The 26,244-nt window shown below is 36.0% G+C and overlaps 2 protein-coding genes across 2 annotated transcripts; one reads left to right on the forward strand and one right to left on the reverse strand.

The window, feature by feature from the left end:
- Window positions 1-5,445: 5,445 nt before the first annotated feature.
- Window positions 5,446-8,689, reverse strand: LOC141400122 (uncharacterized). Its single transcript, XM_073979566.1, has 2 exons — window positions 7,505-8,689; window positions 5,446-6,208 (listed from the first exon to the last, which is right to left on the reverse strand). Exons 1-2 carry the CDS (start codon window positions 8,576-8,578, stop codon window positions 5,633-5,635), a joined length of 1,650 nt encoding a protein of 549 aa, XP_073835667.1. The 5' UTR covers window positions 8,579-8,689; the 3' UTR covers window positions 5,446-5,632.
- A 6,575-nt stretch (window positions 8,690-15,264) lies between these two features.
- Window positions 15,265-18,053, forward strand: LOC141397785 (mitochondrial import inner membrane translocase subunit TIM50-C-like). The gene is made up of 5 exons (XM_073974508.1): window positions 15,265-15,699; window positions 15,764-15,905; window positions 15,993-16,521; window positions 17,218-17,341; window positions 17,406-18,053. The coding sequence occupies exons 1-5, from the start codon at window positions 15,498-15,500 to the stop codon at window positions 17,594-17,596; spliced, it is 1,188 nt and encodes a 395-aa protein (XP_073830609.1). The 5' UTR covers window positions 15,265-15,497; the 3' UTR covers window positions 17,597-18,053.
- Window positions 18,054-26,244: the final 8,191 nt, after the last annotated feature.

Consider the following 26,244-nt stretch of genomic DNA (forward strand, 5'->3'; position numbering starts at 1 on the left):
GCATTTTCAAGGATTAGAACAACAACGTTAAGCGCTGCGTGGCAGCTGCTGTTTGGGGGGACAGCGGGAAGTCACGTATTCTCATAACGATGGCTCACTGGGGCTGTGTTCACGTAGCATGGACGAGCATGGACAGTTTTTCGCGTGGACGAGTCCAGAACAACCCCTGAGATGCACCCACTCCCCACATATATCTCACCGAAGTTTGAGTGACAAATTTCCTCTGGATAGGACACTTACTTTCGGAGCATTATTTATGAGAAGCCAATAAACTTGAATTTGGAGACTAATAAAATTGTATTCAAGGCCCACACAAGGTCGGCCGCTTAGACTAATTTTGTAGTGTATTAATTCGGTTTTTAGAGAATGGTTGTCAGTGACTTATACATCGTTAGAACTTTCTAATGCTTGGTTTACATTTACGAAATCCACTCGATTTCAACTGTCAAATCCATAGGTTAAACGTCAAATGAAATCCAGATGACGTCGATTTTTTATAGAAAATTTTGGGGGAACATTTAAAGTGGATTTTTTAAAGAATATTTTTAAGGGAACATTTAACGTGGATTTTTTAAAGCATAGTTTTTAATGAAACTTTTAACGGGGATTTTTTAAAGAAAATTTTGGGAACATTTAACGTGGATTTTTTAAAGAATAGTTTTAAATTAAACTTTTAACGTGGATTTTTTAAAGAATAGTTTTTAGGAGAGTTGGCGTTTTTTGTTTGGGATGACGACTTCTATCTTGTTTTTTAAAATAGTCAGGCTTAATCCCATAGTCGTTGTTTTAATATTTTATTAAAACAACTTTAATTTATTAGTGGGAAAATAGTTTTTAATAAAACTTTTAACGGGGATTTTTTAAAAAAAAATTGGGAACATTTAACGTGGATTTTTAAAAGAATATTTTTAAGGGAACATTTAACGTGGATTTTTAAAAGAATATTTTTAGGGAACATTTAACGTGGATTTTTTAAAGAATAGTTTTTAATGAAACTTTTAACGGGGATTTTTTAAAGAAAATTTTGGGAGAACATTTAAAACTATAGAACATAATTAAAGAATATTTTTTGGGAACATTAAACATGGATTTTATAAGGAATATTTTTGTGGGAACATTTAACGAGGATTTTTAAAAGAATATTTTTGAGGTACTAGTAACATATAACGTGGGTTTTTTTATAAAGAATATATTTGAGGGAACATGGACATTTAACGTGGATTTTTTAAAGTATATTTTAAGCAACATTTAAGTGGATTTTTGAGGCAATATGTAACGTTATTTTTTTAAGGAATATTTCTGAGCTTTTTGACGTCCTTTAATTTTTTTAAAGAATATTTCTGAGCTTTTTAATCACCAATAATTTTTTAAAGAAATGTGTCCTAGTTTTTTAATTTCCTATTATTATTTAATAGCATGTGCCCGCTACTTCGTTAGCGGAAGTGACACAATTATAAAGAAAATCTCAACATTAAAACTATTTTTTTAATAGAAATTATTTTTGTTATTTCTGACGGATTTCTGAATTTAATACCCTAATTTTGTCTTCAACAGCAACTCATATCTCCGCCTCCAAACAATAGTATGCTAAGTCGACTTAGCATGTTTTCAAGTTCTTTACATTTTTTTATTTAACGTCCTTTAACTTAAATTATGTCAAATTTTGGTAATGATCGGTCAATCCGAACAGAAGTTATAAACAAATATTTACTTAGCATAGTACTGAAGTTCAAAAAAATTTCCACACTTTGAGAGCTTCTCCTGCAAAACTCACTTTTTAGACTTAGCATACTATTATTTGGAGGTGTCGATATGTACAACAAACCAAACTTTATTGAAAGAATTTTTGTTTTAATTTGAAATTGAAAATCAAAATTCATCGTTTGTAATCATTTTTTGTCTAACTGGAATTTAACGAAAGAAAATCTTTTGTGCGACACCTGTTATGTGAAAACAAAATTATATAGCTTATAGCAAAATTTTATAGCTTAATTGAAGTTTATACCATTATCACCAACTGCGACATCTGTTGCAATGGAAAATAACAACTTTCATTGTCTTTCCAATATATATTGGTTTACGATAAAATAAATGCACTTCTAGGCGCATTTATTTTATCGTAAACTACAAAACTACAAAATTTGAAATTGTTTGTGATATTTTACGGTATTAAGAAATTATAGTATTTAATTTGACAAATGTGTTGCCAACTAAGTATGTACATAAGTAAGTAATAACAGTGAATAATAAGGATTTTTGTTATTGTTATTTTTGTGGTTCCAGGACGAATTTGCAAAACCCGGCCTTGTCTCGCACATTTGCACCAACAGTGATCTACTGGTAAAATTTCAAGCTCCTAGCTTTAGCCGTTTTAGCTGGGCGTTAAGGATGAGTCAGTCAGTCAGTCACTTATCAACAAATTCAAATATATAATAGATAGGATATATCAGATAAACCAATAAACGTGGATTTTTTACGTATTTTACGAGAACTATAAAGTGTATCAGATAGACCAATAAACGTGGATTTTTAAGGTATTTTATGTGAATTATCATACCAATAAATGTAATTTAAAAATATAAATTATTACAGAAAAAAGCAGAGGACTATCAGTACAATAAACGTAATCTTTTAGAATATTTTTGAAAGTCTTATAGTGCGTTTATATATAACCATTCATATGTATATTTATTTTAATTCTAATTTGATCACAACTTACGATCGTCAATTTGGCTACGAGAAATTACTCGCAAATTAATGTCATCCCTAATTGGGTACTCGGGTTGAAACAACTCCATATCGAATCACATAATTAGACCCCTGTAGTGGGATTCTCTAGGGCATTTTTTGGTTACCGACAAAAATCGGTCAAATTAAAACGCAAAAATAATGATGAAAAGTTCAAATAAAAGTTGACATCACTGTTGCTATAGGTGGAAGTTTGCGAGTACTTTTTATTGGTCGCTAGCTTACCGAACAATATCGTTAATTACCGAAGTTATAAGCATTTTAAATTTAACGACTTTTGTCGATACCCAAATAATGTGTTAGAGAATCCCACTACTGATTTGTTATAAACGTTTTTCGTTTATTATATTTTACTGTATGTACTCGTTTTTAAAATAAAATAATCAAACTTTGTGGAACATACCCCCATTATTATCCCAATTTATATTAGGCGAGTTTACTTGCGGCAATTTTCTCGTTCCTTTTTAAACTTGCCTCTTGCGTTTATAAAAGCAATTCTGGGGCTGGGTTCTTGTTCTATGAAAATTTGAAATGAAAAATATTTCCTTTATAGTCTTTTTAATTTGACATTTATTTTCTTTAAAATTTTTTTCATTTCACATTTTCATCAAAGACATAAATACAACTCTATTTATAGCTCTGTTCCAGAACTAAAAAGTTTTTACAATTTTTACCACTTTTTCACATTTTGCGTTCCCGTACACAAATTTTATATGAAAATCGTTTACGACTTTTACAACTTTTACGACTTTTTCCACTTTATAAAGTATGGGAACAGTAGTGCGATTCTGTAACTCCTTAACGATAGAATTAACGACGAATGTCGGTAGTTAACGATAATTTTCGGTAAGTGCTATTCTGTAACCAATTTTAACAATTTTTGTCGGTAAATTTTGTCGTTAATTACCGAAAATTATTGTTAAGTTAACAACCAAAAAAAAGTAGTTGTTAAGTCTTAACGACAGTAAATTATTGCAATATTTTGCTGAATTCTTTTAACAACGGCGTTTTATATGAACATATGCTATGTCAATAAAGACGGTACACAACGTAAATTCCGCCTTATTGAGAAAAATCTTTTTAAGGCATTTACATAAGGGTTAACTATGTAGGATAACAGGGGGAAGCTTCGCCACTGTTGTGCTTTCGCCGGCGCCGATTTTATTGAAGCTGCATAAATATCACCAAAGAGAAAGTTATAGATCTTCGATTAACTCATAACTTTCCCTTGGAATATCTACATGTAGCATCAATTAAATCGGCGCTGACGAAGGCGCAACATTGGCGAAGCTGCCCCATGCTACTACCCTACGTATGAAGACTGCCCTAATCTTTGTTTTACTTATTAAAGAGGAAAAACGTTAGCTAATGCTTCAAAAGAACTCAAGTGTGTTACTGCTATGTAAGACCTATACCAATGTCCTTAACACTATCTTTCTAGGAGGCGCGTGACGTGAATAAAATAGTTCGTGACACGTGAAGAATATTACTATAACCTACTTTGTTCTGTGATAATCTCATAGATTTAAACCCACCATCACTAACAATCAGAATGCTAAACATGGCGTTTATGCTTGGATTTTTGAACTTTTCATACTCTCCGCTATGAGAAATTTCTTTTAATGTGGGCGTTAATTGAATATGTGAATATATAAACTCAAATGACGGAAACGTGGATCCACGATCACTGAAGGGGCTTAAGTCATGTCAAATATCACCGCTGAATTTTGATACAGAGCGCCACAACCCGAAAATATGATCCCAACTTTTAAATAAAAAATACAACTGCGCTTTTAAAAAGATTAATGGTGGTTTTATCACTTTTATTTAAATCACACACACAATAAAAACATCTTAAGAAATGCTTCATTACTGGCATCCGTAGCCATACAAAAGACACACATTTGAGCCACACTCCTTCAAAAGTCTGAATTGTTTCCTTCTTAAACGCTTCATGTTTTGTATTCGCGACGAAATAATGTTTTCAGCTTCAAAATATATTTTAATTAATATTAAAATATAATATTTGACATTTCCTTCCAATCGATATTCGTCGGTATGAGTTAACGATTTCTACAATCGGTAACATAAAGTTACAGAATAGGACATTCGTTAACTCAACCGTTATTAAAAAAAGTTACAGAATCGCACTACAGGCCATATGTCTTTGTTTTCATAGAAACAGAATTGAGCCCCTGTTCCGACAAGTTTAGTTTTCAAAACAATGAAAATAATGTCAAATACGAAAAATATAAATTGAATTGCCTGAGAATTGCCGCTACGAGCAATTTTTTTCCATTTCCATTCCCCTTACGTGTCTCTTCTACAAACAATGTAAATTGGGACTAAGTGTTATTTTGTTAATGATTAAATTTTTAAGGGATTTATAACCTTCCGGTAAACTCTACGTTAAAAGTGATCATTAAATTTAAGGAGGACCTTCTTAGCATTAATTTTTAATTTGAAAATTGTATTTTTAATGCCTCCAAATTAGTTTATTTTGCGTTTTCAAATTCTACCAATAGTAAAAGAAAGCATATAATATGTGTGTTCGTTTACTCAAAATTTGTACGAATTTTTACTGGATGTCGTTCGTTTAGTCTACAGTACAATGCAAAATACCTTAGCCGATTACAAGAAGTTACTGAACTTGTACAAATTTGTACGAATTGTTGAGTAAACGAACACACCTAATAATGGACCATAATTTATTAAAGTTTATTTCACATTTATTGAAATATTTATAACAAAGTATAAGTGCAACTATAAAAAATGAAGACAAGCATATTTCATTAAACTATTATACATTTTCTCCACTGGTGGAGTGGTTTATAATATGAACAGTGGTTTAAAATAAGAACCTTTATCCGGGTAACTAAAACTATTATACATTTTCTCCAGTGCTGTGGTTTAAAATATGAGCCTTTAGAGTCGACTGCCGTTTAAATCGTTTATCACAAATATCACACGAGAACGGCGTCTCATCCGTATGTGTTAGCATATGTCTCTTCAACTGGTCCGATGTACCAAACGTTCTATCACATTCTGAACAGCCAAATGTTTTCTCGCCAAAATGACCACGACGATGTACCAGCATATTACTCGATATTCGAAATCTTTTGCCACAAACATCACATGGATACGGCTTTTCACCGGTATGGGTAAGCATATGTTTCTTATAGCCAGACTTTTGTGTTAAACATTTGCCACAAATATCACATTTAAATGGTTTCTCTCCGGTATGAGATAACATATGAAGTCGTAACGATGAAGGCTGGCGGTATACTTTTCCACACAGTTCACAGGTATTTTTAGGGTCATGTGTAGCACGATGACCATCGTGGGCATTGCGGGTTTTAAAACGTTCACCACATATCTCGCATTCATAGGGGGTTTCGTCTGAATGTAATTGCATGTGATATTTAAAGGAACTAGAATTACTCAACTGTTTGAAACAAATCTAGGGAAGAGTATAAAACAGGGAAACATGTTATATTTTTAATAAAAATGATGTGTATAAATTATATATTTAATAAATATAAACTAGAACACTAAACTATGAATACTTACCGTACTTACCTTGGACTAGGTGTGTAAAGATAAAATGGATATTGATCAGAGAAGACACGACTTAGCGGAGACATAATTTGTATGGTAGAACAGTTTTTATTTTGGTATAACAACTTCGTGTTCCGAATATTTATTTCCCAAAGAATTTAAATCTTGAAGTTTGGAAAAAATCCATGTTAAAATAACATTATTCCCAAATTGCAAAGTATTTCCAAAATATTTCTTAATAGAATTGTAAATCTACGCTAATTAAAATTGACGTTTTGCCCATCTACACATTGAACATCACTAAGGGAAGAAACTTTTTATTCGACGAATAAGGCATTTTAGATAAGAAGCAGTTTCCCAGTTGCCGAACACATCAACATAGATTTAAGAAAAAGCATATTACCAAAACAGCGTTACACGCCATATCCACAACCACCAGAAAAGGCATTTAGCCTACCCAAATCCTTTGATACAGTCAATCGTGCCAAACTGTTCGAGGACATAGAGATGACTTCTCTCCAATAGTGTTTGGAACATTGGAATATCAACTATATGTTTAGACGCCAGTAATTTTTGGAATTCAGAAATAAAAAGTTTAAGACCCGTAGTGTGAAACAAGGAATAAAACGGGAGCCTTTAGAAAAACGAGCGAGCCCATAAGGCAGGCTTTGTTAGCTTTGGCACTGATACAACTGATACAGTTGCGCAGGCAGTACAAGTGTGCAGAATGAATTCCACACACAGTCCATCATGTCAAATGGACGCCGCATAGTGGTTCAGAAATCGATTTTGGTTATGTGTTCAATGTTTAAAAACATATAAATACAATGTTTTTATTTCTCATTAACTTCCAAAAAATATAAAAATACTTTTGAAGTCATCAAGACCAAGCAATGGGAATATCTGGGTTTAAATACATAACATTCTGACCTTCGTTATCTAATACTGTTGCTAATGTTGTCAATGGAATTGGCAGTTGAAATCGAGTGGACTTCGCAAATGTAAACCTAGCATAAAATGCTCATAATTTTTCTAATTAACGATTTTATTCAGTAAGTTAGCGACCAATAAAAAGTAGTGGGTAAGTTTTACCGATAGCAACAGTGGTTTGAAGTTTCCTTTGAACTTTTCAATAAACTTTAAACAATAGCTTACATTCTATGTATAATTATTAAAATTTTCACAATGAATGTCTTACCTTACATTGAAAATCAGGATTTGGCGCCTTACTTGTTGATTTAGTTCTATTTCGGCTTCTTTTTCCAGCCGTTGTGTTTTGTCCACTGTCTGAGGATTCGTAATTGTGTACCTCAGGTTTTATATTAAAATTAGTTTTAAGGGTATAATTCTTTTTTGATTTTTCTTGTTTATTATCGGGCGGCACCGGATCGGATGTTATTATTTCATGATATTCTTCATCCAAATTTTCGGTTACATGTATTTCATATGCAACTTCTTCCTCATCTTCGTCGACTTGTTGAATATCGCTTTCCTCAACAATGTCAACAATTGTATGGTGTTCTTCTTCATGGTGTTCTTCAGGTTGAGAATTTTCATGGGTTCCTTCAATTTCGGTAGTGTGGTAAATTTCAGTTGTTTCTGCTACTTCTTGAACCACATACATATCATCTTCTTCCATAGGTTCTTCTTGCTGTTCCATGGTTTCATTGTCAGCTTCATTTCGGATAACAGTATACTCTTCCTCGGTGGTTTCATAGAGTTGGGAGGCTTCCAATTCTCTTTTCATTTGTGCGGCCTCCTTAAGATCAGTTTCAGATTGACAACTTTCTTGTGACCTTTGTTTTTGGTTTTCTTTCTCATGTTCTTCTTGTTTGCCAGCTTCTTCAGTAGTGGCTTTCCGTTCTTCATTTTCCTCATCATCATCAGTTAGTTGTGAACGCAGAACTTCATTGGATTCCAAGACTTTCTTTTTAAAGATGTAGGAAATGGACAAATCTTTAACACATCGTGAACATAAATGATCGGGTAGCATATTATCTTCTTCATTAATGTCCAATCCAGCCAAAAAACTAAGTAACGTTGCTAAGGTTGTAATTTCTCCAAATATTATTCCTTCCCTGTGCAAAGGTTTGTAATCTTTGCAATCAATTAGGCAAGCACGACAGATAACAACGTCTAAATTTTGATCTTCCGCGGTCATTTTTAGTTTTGAACGAATATAATTCACAATTTTATTGTAAACAAAATTCTGTGGCTGGCAATTGAGAATATCTAAAATCGCGACAAGGCACAGAGTTGTACTTTTCGCCATTGTTATTGGTTGATGAGGAACATAAGAAAAAGCTCAGCTCTATGAAAACATGCACATAATATAGGGCTGCTTTAGACAATGTAGTTTGAAAAGTAGAAAAATATTATATTTGAGCTCTGTTCCTTTACGAGCAAGAATGTCCCGGTCCACACTAGAGGGAAATTCATTAAAAAATGTCATGAAATTAGGTGTTCTTAGGTCGAATTCCCCACTACAGCAATTTCATGATTTTTGTCTACTATGGATCTTGATCTAGAGACTCATAATTTCATGTCAAAATTTCAGTGAAATTACTCTAGTGTGGTCCGCGACAATCTTCAATTTTTACTCGAAAAGCGTTCCATTACTTCAGACACAATAGCTTTGTTCCTTTACTTTTTTAATGGTAAGAGTGGTAAAAGAGAAAAGTGTCAAAATTGCTCAAAATTGCTCTCTCATGAACATTTTTACCACAAAAGTAAAGGAACGGAAAAGTGGCAATTTTTACCTGCAGAAAATTTGTCTGGTAGCCTGTGGCAGGGATGGAAAATTACAAATTTTAAAAAGTACTAAAATGGTACTTCTTCGTTGAAAAGGTACTTTTTAAAATTGAAAAAAAAATTAAATTAATTTATTCAGTTAAAAACAACAGTTAAAAACAAAGGCTTATATTGCTCCTAGGATGTTTCGTATTGAAAATAGGTTCTATCGGTCCACGTTTTGTTATAGCCCCCATAGAACGGTACCACCCGATTATCGGTAGTTAAAGGTGTTATGCTCATTATTCCATCGAAATGACTGAAATAAGGTATTTTGTATTCAATTGGTCTGTTCCTTTACTTCTGAAAATGGTAAAACCGGCAAAAGTAGAAAAAGTTGTAAACTGCTACCATATGAATTGTATTGTGTCTGAAGTAAAGGAACGCTTTTCGAGTAAAAAGTGGTAAAACTTGAAGATTCTTGAACGTAAAGGAACAGAGCTTATATGAGTATAAAACATTCTTATAGAGAATTGTGGGTACATAAGCACATTTTAATATAGCCTAGAGCTGTTATGAAGAATGTAATATATACTGAACTTTAAACAAATCATTTTTTAAAAAAACATGTTTAGGTGATCAATGTAAACTTTGTTTTACGTCAGAAATCGAAACGATAGTCGGACTATCTATAGTTTACCGGCACTAATATAGCCCCCATAGAAGAGGTATTGCAGGTTCTCAAATTGGAAGGTACTACGATACCGCTCAAAGTGAAGTCTTTTAAATGATTAGTTTACTGTAGTGAGTGGATTCGGATTCTCAATGTGTGGACGATATCCACGAAGAAAAAATTTACATTAATCATTTTGGTAAATTCCCAATATGACGGTACACACATCCAGATTTTTAAAATTTCTAGCAATTTGCATATATAACAAGTAAGAAAGTATCAGTAAGCTGTGCTGGCGGAGATATACCCTCAGCCACTGACCAAAAAAAAAACTAAACACAATAAGTATGCCGTATATAACATTGATCATAAGTTTGCTTTAAAATCTGTAGGTACCGTAATGTGGGTCTATACCAAATCATTGTCATACCTATACCAAACATTTTTAGTAACCAAACTTCTTCATAAAGGATTCGAAATATTAGATTACGTTAAACTAAGTTTGGAAGAAATTTTTGAAAAAGTTTGAGAGTTATTTTGAACCAAAGCCATTTTAGTATGCGCCGGCAGGGTTTTGGAGCTTTTGGGTCATTATCTCGCTAGAACAATCTACTGAAAAAGGATCAAAAGGATGCGAGAGGAGCTCTTAAACTTCAGTTTTTCCGAATTTTGTGTCGGAGGAACCTGTGGAACGATGTAGTCCATATTCGAACCCTGAAAGGAATAATACGACGGGCAAAGTTTAGACCATGGTACAATAATACAGGTAGCATTATCATGCCAGCTGATGGTAACATAATGTGTCAACTGCATTGAATTGATGTCAAATTTTGACATATTATGTTGCCAACAATTGCCGATGCGGCTACCTGTGTATTTGTACCATGGTTTAGACCAAATCGATTGCTCCCTTCGAGAGTTATCGTTCACACCATTTTACCGAAAAATTTTTATCTTTTGTGGGGGATGTACCCGAAGTAGTGGACTAATGATCCCCATCTTCGAACTTAAACTAAGCTTGAACAAAATATTACGATATCCAAAATTTGGTTCGAATTGTTTTATCCGTTGGCAGTTTTCGTGCGCACCAGCCAGACAGACGGACATGATTAAATCGACTCCAAATTTTATGAAATTTTCTGGTCTAAAACCGTTATTTCGATGATGCACATCGTATCAAAGTGTATATACCCTTTCTAGCCTAAAGGCTGAGGGTATAAAAATGTCAATATTCGAAGCAAAGTGCTTTTTGCATTTTTAGTTTCATATACAATTTGTCCACGTGTGGGACTAGAGTGTGAAATGGTACTGAATTGGTCGCTGGGGTACTTCGGTACTTTTTGTAGTGAAATGGTACTGAAAAAAGTACTATTGTACTGAATTTTCCATCCCTGGCCTGTGGTAAAAGAGAAAGCCATTTTCGCTCTCTCTCCTCTCTCACTCTCTTAAAAATTGCTTCCAGTTTTGCCACTTTTCGGGGTTAAGGAACGCTTTGCAGATTAAAAATGGTAACAAATGGTAAAAATGGTAACCTCAGGTAAGTAAAGGAACACAGCTCATGGCACAATAAGAAGTAAAGGTTAAAATACATTGAACTTTGTTGCTTGCTTCACGCTCAATTTCATGTAGAAGAATAAAGGCCAAGTACTACCTAATTAAAATGCGATCTTGCATTTCTTTATTCTTGTACATAAATTTAGGCTTGAATACGGTTGAATTTCTCATTCTGTTTGCACCTGTACAGCGCCAAAAATTGCTGATTTGCAGACTAGTTGTCAAAATGCATTATTATGAATAAAATCTCATACAAAATGTAAACAAGCAATTCATAGCACTGCATTATTGTGATCAAATTTGACGTTTGGTATGATATGATGTAACACCTTCTTATTCCACCATGATACGGACGTATACCCAGGGCGTGTGTGGTGAAAAAAGTAGAACACATGTATTCTTATGAGAACTACCGAAATACGTCGAGCGTATACTTTTTGTAAGTTGAAAAAAAGTTGTTGGGTGCCACCGTGGTGCAATGGTATGCACACCCGCAAAATACCCCTCAGTAATGCTGGCGACATTTTCTGAGTATTTCAGCCTTGTACAACTTCTCTACAAGTGGTGTCTTAGACACGCCGTTCGGACTCGGACATAAACAGTAGGTCCCACATCATTGAGCTTAATATGAATCGGGGTGCACTAATTGATATGAGAGAAGTCTCCCCTGTCCCGCCTGGGATGTTTGTGGAACAATTATTATTATTAATTTTTGAAATTTTGCCTGTAAGGGCGAATATCATTTTTAATGATTTTTTATAAATTAGACAGGACAGTTGACTTCATGTATTGATTGTCAAAATCCCACAACATACCTGTGTGACGTAGGCGTCCCATGGTAAAATAATAAAAGGTAACCTCATTTCAAAAAAACGAAGATACATCTCTGGATTTCTCTGTAAGTTAGCCTGTCTGTAGTTAAATTTGCAATTGAAACTATCCAACCCTGCATGACGGGACAAAGCAAAAACAAACTTTTGTTTACATTTATTTAATATTTTATTTGAAGTGGTAAGTTAAAAAACAGATTTTCTGTGTGGATACTATTAATATTCAGTGTTTTATTTTTTATTGAAGGGATAAAGATGACTAATATGGTGCTTACATTAAATTTTGAGGTAATATGCACATTGCCATAGGCAGTGACTTTCCCAAGAGGAATTTCCAAGTGAATGATGTACAAATTTAACATTGGGGAGACTTTCTCAGCTTCTAGACTAACGAGGTCTATTATCTTTAATTCGATCAAAAATGTGTCACATCGAAACAATGGTTTTGCCCTTCAAGAATGTTTGGGCGAAATCCATTTCAGACTATTTGGAGTGGAGTCGTGGGCGTCTGTATTTCTTGCTGGCTGGTGCGCATGATTACTCTCGAACAAATCAATCGACATAATCCAAACTGTGGATATCGTATTATATTGTCCAAAATTAGTTTAAGTTAGATTTACCGATCCAATCCCCCCATAAAAAGTTCAAACTTTTTAGGAAAAGTTTGCGCACGATAACTCTTGTTATGTTTTTATTTGTTATAATATAAATATAAGAAATTAAACATTTCTTTCCTATTTTGCCTTCTTAATGTTGGTTTACTATGGGACAAGTTGATGAAAGTGAAAGGGGTAACATGCCGAATCACTTGCACTCATGTGCGAATAGAACGTTTGGCATTGAACATTTGCTGGGTATCGGCCAACTTCTTTCGGGAAGATCCCACACAACATTTCTACATTTTAAGGACGCGACTCGAATCTTTCGCGGGTTTTCCACGAACTCCTATAACTGTACAATACTTTCTGGCAAGTCCATATTTCCTGTAACAATGAAATTTAAAAATCCTTGCCGGCACTAACTAAAACTACTAAAATAACTTACGAGAAAAGTTTACAACGAAAATCCAAAATCTCCGGTGGACACGACAACTATCGAAAGGAGTGGCTGACATTGGTTCAACCTTTGCATATCGCAATATTTCTCACAAACTTAAATCGACAACAGCTACCATCCACTTCGCGGATCGTGTTTAAATTTAAAACATCAATTCCTCTCCAACGTCGTTCCCTATTATTTAATTTTGTTCTTACTGAAAATATTTAATTTTGGATTTGAAACATAACCGTCAAATATGTATGTATCTATGTATGTAATGATAACTTATGCGGGGCATACACTATACTGCCAAACTGCACTGCCAAATGAACCCTTGTGTACGTGTGTGATTGAATAGTGTGTGGCATTCCTTCAATCCATATTCCAAAAATGATGAATTTTCCTCCAAAACTCGATTTTGGGTTGAAGTTTTCCAATTTTTTTAATTTCCTCACAAATAATATTTGTTGTTTTCAAAAATTATTTGTTGGTTACTTGGAAAATAAACAAAATTCATCGGATTGAAAGGGGTTCATTTACAAAATCAAAACTATTTTGATTTCAATCCTGCCAAAACTACTCCCAAATACATTGACAAAAACTTCAAAATTTACTAATACTATTACAAATGCTGTCGTGCATGCCCATAGTGTATGCCCCGCATTATACATAGAAAATTATTGTCAAATCCGTTTTGACAATGAAATGTTGTCAAAGGTTCAATTTAGAAAAAATTGTAATCATATGATTGCATAAGGTTACCTTTTTTAATTATACCATGTAGGCGTCCCGACAACTGCAAAAACTGTTATTAATGAAAATCATCGATTTCCTTTTGTTTTCCGTTCACATATTTTGTTTTTGTTCATATTCTTTTGTTTTCAACACATTTCAATTATTATCTCACACATTTTCACAAAATATTAAAAAATTTGTTAACCCTACTGTCTGTGAAAAACTGATGGACAGCTGGGAGACAGCCGACACATGTATGTGTTAGTAAATCAGAGTTTTATTGAAGACAAACTGGCTGGTGTAAACGCCTAGTTATTGTTTGTATGTGTGCGTGTTTGGTATTTTAAAAACAAAAGCGCAACAAAACACGAAATACAATCCATTGCAAAGGAAAATTATTGGTTTTACGAATGAAAACATTTAAATAAGTTTCGGTCGTGTATTTTGTGTTTTAAACGTGATTTGGGACTCAACGTATTTGGGTAATACGGACGCTCAGAGAGCGTTGTTTTGGTAGGTTCATGGTGCAATAAGAAGGTGTTACATCAGATCATGTCAAACGTCAAATTTGCTCACAATAATGCATTACCATTAGGTTTAGCAGTAAAGCGCTCGGCACATACGATACGTTGAACGTCGTTCAAAAAACTTGGCATCACTTACACTTTTTTCATGTGGTTGTTGTACCGCGACTCTCAACGCATTGTATGTGCCGAGCGCTTTAAGTGGACAAATACGTTTAAAAACAGCAACCAGATGAAAACTTAAAAAAGTTGACATCACTTAAGCGCTCGGCACATACGATGCGTTGAGCGTCGCGCTACAACAACCACATGAAAAATGTGTAGGTGATGCCAAGTTTTTTGGAAAAACAACAACATGGCTGACGCATTAAAGTTAAACATAATTTAACTTTTTTGGGACAACGTGTGTCCCAACGTGTCACTAAACGGACCGTATGTGCCGAGGGCTTTACCCTTTCATCATGCCGTTGCTCTACATCAGGGCTGCTCATTTCTTCACGGTAGCGTAAAGTGAGAGTAAAGCGCTCGGCACATACGGTCCGTTTAGTAACACGTTGGGACATGCGTTGTCCCAAAAAAGTTAATTTATGTTTAACGTTTGGTCTGTTCCTTTGCTTTTGAAAATGGTAAAACTGACAAAAGTAGCAAAAGTTGTAAACTGCTACAATATGAATTGTATGGTAACTGAAGTAAAGGAACGCTTTTCGAGTAACAAGTGGTAAAACTTGAAGATTCTTGCACGTAAAGGAACAGAGCTTTTAATGCGTCAGTCATGTTGTTGTTTTCAAAAAACTTGGCTTCACTTACACTTTTTTCATGTGGTTGTTGTAAAGCAACGCTCAACTCACAGTATGTGCCGAGCGCTTTAAGCATCAGTTGTTGTTTGGCCTGCAACGGAGAAACACATCTTCAATGTGAGCACCTCTGCTCTACATTACGTTACGATACTTCACTAATCACCCTTGAACGTCAATTGCAAATTTATTGGCAGCATTTGTCAAAACCATATGATTGAAGAAATTCACCCGAAACATCACCGGTTAGAACTTCGTCTCACGTAAAATTAGAATTTTCAATTAGAAAATTCAATATTAGTGGAACTTCGAGATGGCTCAAAGTGTCCTTGGAAGATTGTTAAAATGTTCACTGAACAATGTGGCCCGGCCAGCATATGCTCAAAGCTTCGTTGGAAAACAACTGCAGAAACGTGCCCTTAGCTTAGGTGTTGTTCCAGCTAAATCCAAAATTGTACGTAACCATGCGGAGCCAATATTTGCTTGCTATCGTACAAATACCACAGATGCATCAAGTAAGTAGATACATTTTAAATTCAGGCAATATTCAAACGTATGCTCTGTTTCTCTTTTACACAGAAAAGCCAGCAAGTCCAGAAATCTTGTCCAAACTATTTCCACAAACTGCTGCCGTCGATGAAGAAAGCGAAAAGGAACGTAAACGTAAGGAGGAAGAAGAGGCCAAGGAAAATGAAAAAGCATTTAAACGTATGAAAGTCGGGTAAGTGTGTTGACGGGTTATTTGGTTATGCCTACGGAGTTGTTTTGGCTTGCGTAATAACTCCTCACCTTTGTATTTATTTTGTAGCTTTGCAGTTTTTGCCGGGGCAGGTGGAGCATTGTTAGTTTGGTCAGTTTATGAATTTGGTAAACCTGAAGTTGATGCAGATGGTAATATTATCGAAGATGAATTTATCAAGCTACCAGCTGTAGAGCAATATCTTAAGCGTATGTGGAAATCAATGCACTATTATCAGAAAATGATTCAAGAACCATCGAGAGAAAAACTTTTGCCTGATCCCCTAAAGCCGCCTTATATCCAGCCACCATATACATTGGTTTTAGAAATGAAAGATGTCTTAGTGCATCCCGATTGGACATATCAAACTGGTTGGAGATTTAAGAAACGTCCCGGTGTAGATGTCTTCCTGCAAGAATGTGCAAAACACTTTGAAATTGTTGTCTTCACTGCCGAACAAGGTATGACTGTGTTCCCGATACTGGATGCTTTGGATCCCAATGGTTATATTATGTATCGTTTGGTTCGTGATGCAACACATTTCATTGATGGTCATCATGTTAAGAATTTGGATAATTTGAATCGTGATTTAAGGAAGGTGAGTATGGTGGATTTTCTTAAAAAAATTAAAGTGCCTGAGAAAGAAATTAACGTATATTTCTATGATATTTTTGGTGTTATCTCGAAAGAGAAAAGAAATATTTCGGGGACATGTTTAGGAGAATCTCTAGATGGTAACAATATGATTATAAAGAGGATTTTTTGAATATTTCAATGGGAGGACATCAAGATGTAGATTTGATGACATTACTAAGATGATCTGGTTGTGACAGCACAGGTGGCTTTTAAGATATTTTAAGCCGACCAAACGAAAATATTTAAGATAAGCATAGGATTCATCAATACTTTCTGACTTATCAATACTTATAACAACCGTGGATGATAATCATTGAGGTTTAGTTCTCTAAAATGCACGTCGATAACGACCCCGCCCCCTTTCAGAATAATAAAAAATCAGTCTAGACTCTACCCCTTAAAGTCCATCATTATAATAGGAAATAAGCATTTAAAAACTTCTAAAATCGAGTGGACATTGGCTCTAAGACCTAATTTAAAAATCTTCGTTTAAAATGTTCTCCATATCTCCAAAAATACGTATAAAGTTTATTTAAAAGGGTACAAAAACTTCAATAAAAAAACTGTTACACAATTCCCGTGCATAAAATAAATAATTATCAACTTTAAAAGAGAAAATGTATTCCTTGTAAAGTACTTCAAAAACTCTCTTTTCTAGGTAATTGTTGTCGACTGGGATCCCAATTCCACCAAAATGCATCCTGATAATACATTTAACATTGCCAGATGGATGGGTAATGATGACGACTCACAACTATTTGATTTGATCAGTTTTCTGAAGAGTAAGTGAGCTACTATTTCCAAAAAAGAAAACTTAACATTCTCAAATCAATGTTTCTTTCCTAGCCATTGCCACCACTGATGTTGAAGATGTCCGCGATGTTCTACACTATTACCGTCAATTTGATGATCCCATTATGAAATTCCGTGAAAATCAACAAAAACTTATGGAACAAATGCAAGAACGTGAACGTATGGAACAAGCTAAATCGAAACCAATAGTTAAGAATTGGTCAAGGAATTTCTTGGGTCGTTAAAGAAAAAAACAACCTCTAGACTTTTTGTTATTATTTAAAAGAGTTAGTAGTCTTAACACAATTCTTATCTTTATTTTCGTTTCGAGTTATTTTAAGTTAGATTTTCCTCGCTTTTGTTTTAAAACACACACATTTCTTAGTAATGGAAAATAATTAGGAAAGTTTTAACACACACAACAAAGAAAATATTTGGAAACAATTATAGTTGACATTTACTTTCCCATTCCCCAAAAAAAGAGTCCTTTAATCTAATTAAAACGACTAAAAACAAAGAAAATGCATCATTTTCTTGATGATAAGTTTAACTCATATATAAATCATCACAAACGATTTTGATGCATTTCATTTCAATGCTACGGCAATTCATCCATTGTTTCTGAAAAACATATTCTTAATTATTTATAAGCTAATTTTTTAAAAATTAATAAACAACAAAAAACCGATATTCCTCAAGAAATATTTGAAGCAATGGTTTTTATTAATTGGGCAAATCGTATGAAAAAGCATTCCCACCAACAGGAAATACACTAATTTTTTTTAAAGGCTGTAACACCAACCTATTACTTTAAATAATATTTGAGCAAAACAACTCGTTATCGATTGCTGACAAAGTTAAGATATCTTTAAACCTTCCTTGTACAATTAAAACACTTTATTTATATTGGTTTTGCATATTTATTTTCGATATTTAGGTTCTTTTTTACTTTGGAATAATGTTTTTTTTTGGTTTTGTTCATTAGGAAAAATTATTAGCGTTTCTTTTCTTTTTGTTTTATTATTTTTTTTTTTTCTAATTTACAATCATTTATATAAACCTTGTTTATGTTCCATCTGTTTTCGTGTTTGCGTTATACATACTTATATATTTTTACTATTTCATTAAAAAATTATTTAACGTTGGGCTGGAGTTAATGGACAGGTTTTCTCTTCTTTTTTGTCTATGTATGTATTTAATACGTTTATGGATATTTGAAAAACTTAGTGAATGCATTAGGCGAGTTTACTTGCGGCAATTGTCAGTTTGTAGGTGAGAGAGGGTGCTGAGAGGCAAAGGGTTACCATATGCCTCACCTCTCTCTCGTACAAAATGGCAATTGCCGCAAGTAAACTCGCCCAATGTAAATTGGGACTTATGTTGACATCTGGGGTGCTTCTGAAATAATATTTACCAAAAATAGCTCTTGTAATGGTGAACCCCAAAAATGTTGCTGCACAGTGTTATAAGCATACATAAGTAGTATCTACTCAACGTATATCGTATTTTAATTATTTTTTAAAATAGATATCATGTACAAGTTTAGAATATATCTAATATTGGAAAAAATATTACACTTTGATTTATTAAAAAAATCTAGTTAAACCCGCTGATTATTTTGAAATGAGTTGAAGGGACATTTTCGTGATATGAAAGTGCCACCACAAGTAGTCTTTGACAGTGATGATTTATCAGAGAAAGGAAATTCATATGAAAAAATAGCGAATACTACGACCTCTGCACAATCCTACGACTGCCGGTTCCTCGTTCTATGCTCAGGATTGACTCGGAGGAATCTTCGACCAGGGGCCGTCACTTTAACAATTATTTTATTGTATTCGTGTACTTTTCATCATAGGACTGGCAATATATCCCGCAAAGCATGCACAGAGCTCTTTTTGCCCTTGTCGGAAGGGTTACTCTCTATTGCGATGTGTAAGAAAAACAAGTAAAAAAGTATCAGTCGGCTTTGCCGACTTTGCTTTTTGTACCTTTCACGCTATTTTCTCAGGAAGTATGGACTTGCCCCTGATGAAACTTATACCGTCGTATGGGGGCAGTGAATACAAGTTGCTACAACAAAAATCAAATCGATTCGAGAGCAGGTCCTAAAGTGAACTTTTCCGAAATTTTGTGTGGGAGGTACGCACAAGAGTTTGGTAGAAATTTCACGATGTGCAAAGTATGGACCAAATCGGTTACTTCCTTTAACAGTTATCGTGCGCACAAATTTTCCGAACATTTTCGAACTTTTGTGGGGGAGGTAACAGAAGGTAGAGGTTAGCGACTACTTTATTTTGGTCGGTAACTTACTGACAATTTTCGTTAAATATCGATATTATAAGCAAATAAAAATTTGCAGTTATCCATGTCGGTAATTTTGTCGTTAAGTAGTTACAGAATCGCACTACAATCTTAGTCGCCTCAAGGAATACTCCGATAGGAATTACGTTGTTGCGCCAGAGCATCTCCTAGCGTGTCTCCAATTTCGTCGTCGGAATACGAGACATAACTCTGACACCACATGTTGTTGTTCAGCGCCCCCGAAAATGCACCATTCATGCAGTTCGTTGCGTTGGTTACAACGTTTTGCGGAAGGATCGTACAAGAAGCGGAGGACTTGTCTTCCTTTATAGACCAGTCCGTCCAGTGTTGGCCTAGGTTTTTTGGTATATTGGGGAGGCAGAATAGCTAGCTGTATCTTGAATTTAGAAATGAGAAGGACAAGACCCGAAGAGAAACAGGGAGTTCCAAAGGGCGTGGTGATATTTCCGAAATTGTTTTACCTCTACCTTGTAACGTGACCATTACATTTATTTATTTTCCTTAATAATATTTTAGTTTGCGGTCTACCCACCCCAATATATGCCCCACCTTAATGTACATCTTTCTATAAATACCGCTACGTATGAATTTACCTTCGGTCAATACATACCCGGACATCTTTATAAAATACCATCAGTTCATAACACTTATCTTAATGCGATTATTTTACTTCGATGCCTATAAATTATACTTATTTCTAAAGTGTGGGTAAGTAATTCTCATTCACTTCGCATTGCCCCCCAATAAGAACTCCAGGTTTTGACACCAGAAGTCGTGAAGTGCCGGAGTTAACCGAAGATACACGAAGTTGACGTGTGGCAGTGTCCGCAGTCGCCTGGTACCCAACATAAACGAAGCTTCCTGCGATTCGTTCGCTTCTTTTGTGTTCACTGCGATTCGTTCGCTTCCGCGACTCGTTCGCTTTCGCGATTCGTTCGCTTCCCTCTAAATACGATCGTCTTCTCGTTCCAGGCTGACTAAACCAAAGGGCCCTAACGAGGACCACCAACCCGACTACCACAGCCGAATCCAGAGCCGAGGGTGACCCCACGACTTCACCTAGCCGAGGGTAACAACCCGAGTCGCTCCAACACGACTGCACCCAACCAAGTAATATCAACCCGAGTCGCTCCAAGACGGCTGCACCAAGCCGAAGACATCATCCCGAGTCGCTTCAACACGACTACTCTAAGCCGAGTATTATCAACCCGAAGACATCAGCCCGAGTCGCTTCAGCACGACTGCACCAAGCCGAAGACATCATCCCGAGTCGCTTCAACACGACTACACTAAGCCGAGTATTATCAACCCGAAGACATCAGCCCGAGTCGCTTCAGCATGACTACACCAAGCCGAGTAACATCAACCCGAGTCGCTTCAACACGACAAGACCAAGCCGAGTAACATCGACCCGAGTCGCTTCAACACGACTACACCAAGACGAGTAACATCAACCCGAGTCGCTTCAACACGACTACACCAAGCCAAATACCATCAACCCGAGTCGATTCAACACGACCACATCAACCCAGAAGCCAAACAAGCCGAGTCATTGGGTGCGAGTACTACAGCCGAGCATCAACGAAACGACCACTACTACTGGGTACGATCACGTCAACAACTGCCACCAGCGCTACAACTACCACTTTACCAACAACACTCTTTCTCGTGTCGCCCGAAGACGATTGACGAGCCCACAGTAAGGTTCCACCCAGCTGAGACGAATAACCACCATACATAATTGCATATTTCACATAAATACCCACATGTTAATAATTAATTAAGCACCAAAGGGTGATAATAAAGAATTAAATTGTCATCACTCGTGTTTTCACTTAAGATTTCGTGGGTCCTTGAGTTGACCCTGGCTGCGACTGAGCTCACCTCAGCCTTAGACAAAACCCTCGTTATAACCTTTCTAAAATATCACACCCCCAGATGACATAGATATTGTAATGTATGTGGTTTTTACGATTCCGACCATAAATTATCCGAATATAATGGGTTTAACATCCCATAGCATGTTTATGTTGTCCACGCAAGCCACAGCTTTAGCCACAAAATCAGAAGTAGAAACAAGTTCCTCAAGTCGCTGGCCGGCAGCACTGGGGTTGCAGAAAATGAAACCTTGCTGACTTCCGTATCGTTAGTTGCTTTACGAATGACTGAAAATCTGCGAAGTATTATGTTTCTAAACGGCGTTGTACTTAACAACTGCGAAGCTACGTGTTTCAAAACGTCAAAAATACACATTTTTAACGCAAGTATAAAGCAAACATGTATCAGTTTTATTTCTTTTACATTTAGTTGCATTTTCGAGGAACAATGTATAAGTGAGCAACTGAAATATTTTGACGAAGTTTAAACAACACAAAACAATTGACGACGCGGAAGTCAGCCCTTGTCGACCTCTTAGACAGGTATCGGCACTAATACAAACGCATTGTTTGCGGTCTCACGCATGCGACTCTCTCTCGCTCTCTCCACAAACAGCGTGTGCTTTAATACATTGCTAAAATTAAAACAAGCGACATCAGAACCTTCTTCATTGACTTCCGAAAGAAGACTGAGTGGTGGTTGTTCTGTTGTTATTCTCATCAAGGGCACGTGTGCCCCTTTTTGCCGGATGCTGTCTTAAGCTATGCCGCGCCTGTGTGGTATGCAAGGGATAGCGCAACGCCCTGAGAACTGCAACAGGGTGTATCTTCATGACACCATTGGACCACCTTCTGGAAAATCTTCATTACCTAGAGAGCTCATTTTCCAAAGGTACAACCGAGAACCTCTAGATCAAATATCCTAACAGGCACACTTGAATAGTATTACAGTGATGCAGTTGCGTAGGCAGTATAACAAAGGTATATTCTGAGTGTCGTTCTCGTACCACAAAGCCACATATAAGGCAGTTTCTAATGATAATTGCTTGTTAGCTAAATCACCACCGCTCTCGAGATAAAACTTTGCCTTAGTTCATCAGTCTCCATTACCTCCTTTAGAGAATTTTGCAATTGACATCTGTTTAGGTGCGGGAGGGGAAATCCATAGGCTAGACAAACGATAGCTCAGGATACCGTTTGATGAGCAGTGGAGAGAGAAAAGAAACCAAAGAAAATAAAAACACAAGCAGTATCAGTTTTTAATATTAAAGATAAGTTGGTTTATTGGTGAATATATTTCTTTTCTCATACAACAAAGATTACCTTGTAATCTGGGGTGGCGACAGAGGCCTGTTACAACAAAGATTACCAATTGTAATCTGGAGTGGCGACAGAGGCCGGTTAGTACTAACGCGAGACGGTTGGTTAATACGCGACAAGTTAACTATGCAAAGGTTGGTCGACAAGTGAACGCAGAGGTTCTTGCAATCGCAGAGGTTCTTGCAATCGCAGAGGATTGCAGCGATCGCAGAGGATCTGAGTCGATTTATACTACTACATTTACATATTCCAATGAGAGAAAACTCAACAACCACCGCTCGTTAGCATCAACACTCTACGGTCTCCGCAGAGGGAACTTGCTGAGGTGATGCACGATGATGTCAATCAGCATCCGTGATCGACTGAGCTCGGGAAGTTGAGCTGGAATGTATCAAACCTAAACATTCCGCCTCCCATGCTAGACCAATTGTCTAGCATTTTATTACAAATTGGAATATATTCGATTCAAATGTTAGGAAAGAACGTAAAGTCAGATTCCTAAGTGAGCTATGTACAATATACCGATATTAACTTTCAAGATAGTGTGCGAGCGATTTAAGTTATTATGTTTAACAATTATTCACTTGGTGATTTCTAAAGTGGTCGATTTGAATTTCGTGTGCGATTTGCCATTGTGAACTATATTCACTTTCGCAGTTTCCAGGAGCACATTATTATCTATTGAAGGGATAGGAACCGGATTTAGCTTGTTTTTGTCGGCAGTTTCTCGACTTTTGACATTTGTAAAAGCCGGAGATGTGCATGGGCGTGACAAAGAAGAAGTAAACTCTCGACTTTTGACCTTAGTAAAAGCCGGATCTGTCTTCGTTGAAGAAGCAACAACTTTTCTAATTTGCAAAGTATTAGTATCTGGAAGATTGCTTTGGCATTTATTAGAAGAGCGGGTCGACATATTACACTTAGACTCTCGACTTTTGACATTTGTAAAAGTCGGAGAAGTGCATGGCAAAGTAGAACTGCCTGTAGGGTGTCTGGGCTGCGACAAACCATAACTGGGATCTCCTCTTTTGACATCAGTAAATGAGGGAGACAGTTTTGAAGTGTCCGGAGCAAGTACTCTTCTAACTTGTGGCCGGTGGAGAAGACTATGATGCCTTTGTTTACACCAGTTGCAACTATGTTTGCTCTGGCAAGATTTAACTACATGGCCACGCGATAAGCAATTTATACAATACTTATACTTTTTTACCAAGGAGAATTTGTCCTCAAATGACAGTTTAGCAAATTGGGGACAGAGACGCAGAACATGGCTCTGGTTAGGACAAATTGGGCAATAAGTGTTCGACAAATTAGTGGATCGAAGGGGTGATACATTTTGTGATTTTTGTACCAACAACAATTTTTTGGAGGAGTTGGATGAAACCACATTCGTGGCTGATGATTTTGCGACCTGATTTCCATACAGGCTTTGGATACACATAAGTGTTTGTATCCTCTCTGTGAGGAAAGCATCTAAGTCTTTCCAAGAAGGCAAAGACGACTTGTTTTTGATACTTTGCTCCCACAGAGTCAAAGTTAACTTTGGCAACCTTTGCAAACAAATATAAACAACTATTGGATCCCAATGATCCGTAATGACATCATAGACGGCCATTGCAGCAAGGCAACTATTAATACCACGCTGGATAGTTTTCAAACCCGAAACTGTTTCTTTATCGAAAGAGGGGAGATTGAACAATTGATTTAAGTGGCTATTCACCAGAATGCGCTTATTGTCGTACGTATTCGACAAGGCTTTCCACGCTAAGGGGAAACTACAATTGGTGAGTGGAAATCTCGAAACGATTTCCCGAGCCTCACCGGAGGTTTTCTGTACTAAGTAGCACAGACGTTCAATGTCAGAAAGACGCACATTTTTGATGTACAGAGTGGTGAACAGATCACGAAAAGATGGCCAAGACATAAAATCGCCGGCAAAAACATCAATGTCGATTGGTGGCAATGGTAAGCTGTGGGTATCGACAGGTGATGTGGAGTTAGAAACAGGGTCACTAGAGCAATTGCAAGGATTACAAAAAGTTTCAGGTGGAGCAGGTACGGAGGGAGAAGTAGACTGCACAGGAACCGAGACAGGTTCGTCTAATGATAAATTGGGTTGAGTTTCTACTTCGGGAAGATTCAACGAATTTGTAGGAGGTGGTGAGATTTCTAACTGTGCAAGCATGTTGGGGGGTAAAACCGAAGCTAAAGATTTACTCGAAAGCAAACCTGGAGATTGCGTTTCTTTTGAAACGTTGAACAATTCTTTTGGTGGAGGTGGTGAGATTGGGGAAGCTATAGCATGTAAAGGAATTTCAGTGCCTGCAGACTTAGGACTTTGAAGATATTGGTTAATTGTGGACATACAGCGGATATAGGCCATGTAGGATGTACCATATTTTTCCTCAACGACATCAAAACCATCAGCCTGTGCAGTCTCGGATGTCGTGAGGTAGTTTTTGCACTCATCATAAGCGCATTTGACTTTGTGCCACAATTTTTGAAATTCTGAATTGCGAATTTCGAGAGTGAAGACATTATATGTGGACTCATCAATCCGTTCAAAGGATGCTACACATTTCAAAAATATCTCCGAAGCTCTAACAAAACGAGTGTGTGGGGTGACTGACATTTCGAAGTTTAAATGCACAAATCAGCGAAAATCTACAATTTAATTTGCAACAAACTACGAGGAATGGTAAAAAGAGGAAATTCAGTTGACACAAATTACTATAGCTCAAAGGAAATAAGAAATTTCCACAAAAACTTCCAAAATTGTACAATTGTACCGTCGAGATATCGCAGGGCGATAACAATTTTAAATTAAAGTAGGGTGAAATGGGAGATATGTTCAAGAACCTTTCTCAGGACGAACAAAAACTACTTTAATTAAGCCAAAAAATGCTAAAAAATCTCAATTATACAAAAGTGTATATGGTGCTACCCAGTGTAGGGTGTATGAAAAGTGCGATTTTCCAATGCTGGGGTGTACTTGTCCAAATTCCAACGAATAATAAACTTTTTGTCTGAAAAAGAAATGTTTGGCCAAGAAAATCAACGCAGATAAAATAATTTGCAAGAAATATATCTTATTTGGTTGATACGTTGGTGCAAGATATGCCAAAAGTAGGGTGTATTTTTCCAAAAATACCAAATTCCCTACGGAGAGTCAAACAATTTTCCAAAATTTGTAAGTAAAAACTCCAAAAACAATACAAAAATGTCAAAAAATAAATATTTTTCACGTATGTTCTCTGCTAGAAATATGAGGAAAAAATGTCGAGTGTAGGGTGAATTTGTCAAAAAATTCCAAAAACCCTACTGCCAATTAATTAAATTTCAAAAAATAATTGAAAAATAATTTTCAAAAT

Source organism: Musca autumnalis, unplaced genomic scaffold (assembly GCF_047663935.1).
Source record: "Musca autumnalis isolate F117 unplaced genomic scaffold, ASM4766393v1 scaffold_3, whole genome shotgun sequence".
NCBI classification, from domain to species: domain Eukaryota; kingdom Metazoa; phylum Arthropoda; class Insecta; order Diptera; family Muscidae; genus Musca; species Musca autumnalis.

Coding starts and splice junctions, on each gene's coding strand:
- LOC141400122 (XM_073979566.1), bottom strand. CDS start 8,578: ATGGCGAAAAGTACAACTCTGTGCCTTGTCGCGATTTTAGATATTCTC. Junction 6,209..7,504: donor ATCCTGATTTTCAATGTAAG/GTAAGACATTCA, acceptor ACTCTTCCCTAG/ATTTGTTTCAAACAGTTGAG.
- LOC141397785 (XM_073974508.1), top strand. CDS start 15,498: ATGGCTCAAAGTGTCCTTGGAAGATTGTTAAAATGTTCACTGAACAAT. Junction 15,906..15,992: donor TTTAAACGTATGAAAGTCGG/GTAAGTGTGTTG, acceptor TTTATTTTGTAG/CTTTGCAGTTTTTGCCGGGG. Junction 17,342..17,405: donor TTTGATCAGTTTTCTGAAGA/GTAAGTGAGCTA, acceptor TTTCTTTCCTAG/CCATTGCCACCACTGATGTT.